The sequence below is a fragment of the Acyrthosiphon pisum genome, chromosome X (assembly GCF_005508785.2).
Source record: "Acyrthosiphon pisum isolate AL4f chromosome X, pea_aphid_22Mar2018_4r6ur, whole genome shotgun sequence".
NCBI lineage: Eukaryota > Metazoa > Arthropoda > Insecta > Hemiptera > Aphididae > Acyrthosiphon > Acyrthosiphon pisum.
The window spans coordinates 110,630,536-110,634,408 of NC_042493.1; the positions used below are offsets into that span (position 1 = coordinate 110,630,536).

A 3,873-nucleotide genomic window follows, 5' to 3' on the forward strand; every position below is an offset into this window, starting at 1 on the left:
TCTACTATTGATAATATTATAGTACTATCTGAGGCAAAAGGCCGCCAGATAATGTATAAGACAAACACAAAGAGAATATAACTATCAAAAAATATAACAATAATACAATTATAATAATCGTTTTTACATTTAATAACGGCATGAAGGAGAGAGGATGAGCGGACGGAAGAGGAGGGACGATGTCGCCGTAGCGCAGATTTGCGTCCCGCGATAAGCGTTAATTGCTTGGCGCGAACATCACCGCCCACTTTGAAGGAATATCCCTTCAAGACATTGGGAGTGGACAGAGCTTGACAGCTGGGCGTGTCAACGGTCCAGAAGTAGTTTCAACAGTGGCCACTCTGGAAGTTCCATCGGAGCCAGGATGGAGTTTACGTATTCGTCCAATCCACCAACGAAGAGGATGCGTCGCTTCTTTCACGAGGACAAGCTCACCAATGCGTAATTCTTGACCTGGTTCCGTCCATTTTCTACGAAGTTGAAGACTACTGAGGTATTGGTTCTTCCATCTGGTCCAGAAGTGTCGATGTAAATCAGCAATGAGGCGCCATCGCTGATACTTTGACATAGGTTGATTGACGAGGCTTGGTTCTGGCAGCGAGGTGGAAGGTTCAAGAGTCAAAAAATGACTGGGCGTCAATGCTTCTAAGTCACCTGGGTCGTTGCTGATAGCACACAATGGGCGAGAATTCAATGTTGCCTCTATTTGAGTGAGAAGTGTCAAAAACTCCTCACTCGTCAATTGGTGCAATCCAATAGACCGAAGAATTAATGACTTTGCGGATTTTACTCCGGCTTCCCACAAACCCCCAAAATGGGGAGATGCGGGAGGATTGAAGTGCCAAGTGATTTGGTGTTTAGCAAGGTGATGATGAACACTATCTTGAAAGCCTTTTGAATGAGTGAATTCATGGAGGGGGGTCAATAATCGTGACGCTCCGACGAAATTGGTCCCGCAGTCGCTGTGTAATTCCTTGATGGGTCCGCGTCTGGCGGAGAATCGAGTAAAAGCCATTAGAAAACATTCTGTGGACAAATCCGAACTTAGCTCTAAATGGAGCGCTTTTGTTGTGGTACAGACAAACAGGCAAATGTATGCTGTCTTTGGAACCGATCTTCGTCCACGTGCTTCCTTCAACGTGACTGGTCCAGCATAATCCATTCCGGTTATTGCAAACGGTTTCACTTGCTGCACCCGAAAGCTCGGCAGACTGGCCATCTTCGGCTGAACTGCACGTGGCCTGGTGCGGAAACATGAGATACAGAGCCGTATCCGAGATCGAATAATCTTCCGTACAGACGGTATCCAAAATTCACGTTGTAGATGCGCTTGAAGGGAGACGCATCCGGGGTGCTTCAGTCGCTGATGATGATAGTCAATGAGTAACAACGTTAATCGATGTTGGCATGGCAAGAGAAGTGGATGTTTGTGAGAGTATGGGAGATCAGCATTCGTGAGACTCCCACCCACTCTAAGAATTCCATTTTCATCAATGAAAGGATCTAATTTCCGAATGGCAGGAGAGCAACGCAATCCGTTTTTTAACGAGGATATGTCTTCGGAATATGATGTTTGTTGGACGGAATACACTAAACCCAACAAGGCTCGTTCTCGTTCACTCGCATTAACAATCTGTGTAAATGCAGAAGGACGTGATTTCGAGAAACGAAGACAGTAGGCGACAATGTGAAGAATTTTATCGAACGACGAGAAACGATGCAGAACATCAGTAATTGAGCATGTAGTCTTAATTTGGAGAACAGTACATTTCCGAGCTTCAGTGGAAACATGAGCACCTGTGTTGTCTGAACGAGGGACAACAGATGGCCAATTTCCCGGTGATTCTACCAGAAACGCTGGGCCAGTCCACCACAACGGGTGATCAACAAGTTCCGACGGGAATAGGCCACGGGAAGCACAATCGACCGGATTTTGCTGAGTGGGGACGCGATGCCAAATATCTGGTGAGGTGAGTTCATGAATTTGGCTCGTTCGATTTGCCACGAACGTGGCCCAACGATGTGGTGAGGATTGTATCCAGGCTAACGCAGTTGTTGAGTCTGTCCAAGCATGCAACTCATCAATTTGAAGACTCTTTGAGTAAGTATCAGCAACGAAACGTAATAGTTTGGCGGCTAATACAGCTCCACACAGCTCAAGACGTGGGATAGTAGACTTCTTGAGAGGTGCGACTTTGGATTTACCTGTTACAAGGTGACAATAAGCTGAAGTAGCTGTTTGTGTTCGAAGGTAAACTGCCGCCGCGTAACCTTTCTCTGAGCTATCCGAGAAAGCGTGAAGTTGCATTGTGGTTGCCTCGTCAACCGTTATACGACGAGGGATAGAGATCGATTCGATCAATTTCAGTTCTGATTGATATCGGGTCCATAATTGAGCAAGATCTGTGGGTATTTTGTCATCCCATTTGAGACCAGCGGTCCAAAGCAATTGCATGACGTGTTTTGTCCAGAACGTGATGGGAGACAGCAAGCCTAACGGATCGAAAACTCTGGCAATGTCAGAGAGAACTGACCGCTTTGTCGGGTCAGTTTCCGATGGTTTTGTATCAAATGAAAACACGTCAGCTCTCGGATCCCATTTCAAACCAAGTATTTTTAATTCACATTCATTTTTTTCATTGTACAGAAGTGCTGGAGACATCGCTTGAGCTTCTTCGGGAACAGCGTGTAAGATATGACTGTTATTGCTGGCCCATCCTCGGAGCTCAAACTTGGCTAATGAGCACAATTGTATAAGTTGTGACTGATATTCAAGGGCATCCTTTTCGGTGTTAGCTCCAGTGAGAATATCATCCACGAAGGTGTCGTTGAGGAGAATTGACGCAGCGATGGGAAATAATTTTCCATCAACGACTGCCAATTCCTGAATTGTACGAAGAGCTTGATAAGGTGCCGCTGATGTGCCGTAAGTGACCGTACAGAGACGGTATTCCTGCACTGTGGTATTTTTCGAAAATCTCCAGAAAATTCGCAGGTAATCTATATCAGCAGGCCGCACCACAATTTGCCGATACATCAGTTTGATGTCTGTCATGAATACATATGTCCACAACCGTGCACGAAGAAGAACAATTTGAATGTCGGGCTGAAGTTTCGGACTCGTATACATGCTCTCATTCAAGGAGTACCCAGCACTGGTACGAGACGAAGCATTGAACACGAAACGAAGCTTGGTGATGCTACTGTCCGGCCTGAGTACTCAATGATGTGGAATATAATAATGAACCACATTGTCTGCGTTTTCGAGTGGAACTAGCTCCATGTGACCAGCGTCCAGGTAATCTTGCATGAAGTCAGCGTACTGGCGTTGAAGGTTTGGATCATTGCTCAGTCAAATTTCGAGTGCCTGGAAGCGGCGAAGGACCAGTCACGTAGAAGGAAGCACGTGGACGAAGATCGGTTCCAAAGACAGCATACATTTGCCTGTTTGTCTGTACCACAACAAAAGCGCTCCATTTAGAGCTAAGTTTGGATTTGTCCACAGAATGTTTTCTAATGGCTTTTACTCGATTCTCCGCCAGACGCGGACCCATCAAGGAATTACACAGCGACTGCGGGACCAATTTCGTCGGAGCGTCACGATTATTGACCCCCCTCCATGAATTCACTCATTCAAAAGGCTTTCAAGATAGTGTTCATCATCACCTTGCTAAACACCAAATCACTTGGCACTTCAATCCTCCCGCATCTCCCCATTTTGGGGGTTTGTGGGAAGCCGGAGTAAAATCCGCAAAGTCATTAATTCTTCGGTCTATTGGATTGCACCAATTGACGAGTGAGGAGTTTTTGACACTTCTCACTCAAATAGAGGCAACATTGAATTCTCGCCCATTGTGTGCTATCAGCAACGAC

General features: G+C 45.9%; 1 protein-coding gene and 1 pseudogene across 1 annotated transcript; one reads left to right on the forward strand and one right to left on the reverse strand.

Annotated features, from left to right (window-relative positions):
- Window positions 1-265: 265 nt before the first annotated feature.
- LOC103311966 lies at window positions 266-3,130 on the reverse strand. Its single transcript, XM_008191889.1, has one exon. It carries the CDS (start codon window positions 3,128-3,130, stop codon window positions 266-268), a length of 2,865 nt encoding a protein of 954 aa, XP_008190111.1.
- The window catches only part of LOC115033212, a 15,576-nt pseudogene continuing 14,831 nt past the window's right edge, over window positions 3,129-3,873 (forward strand).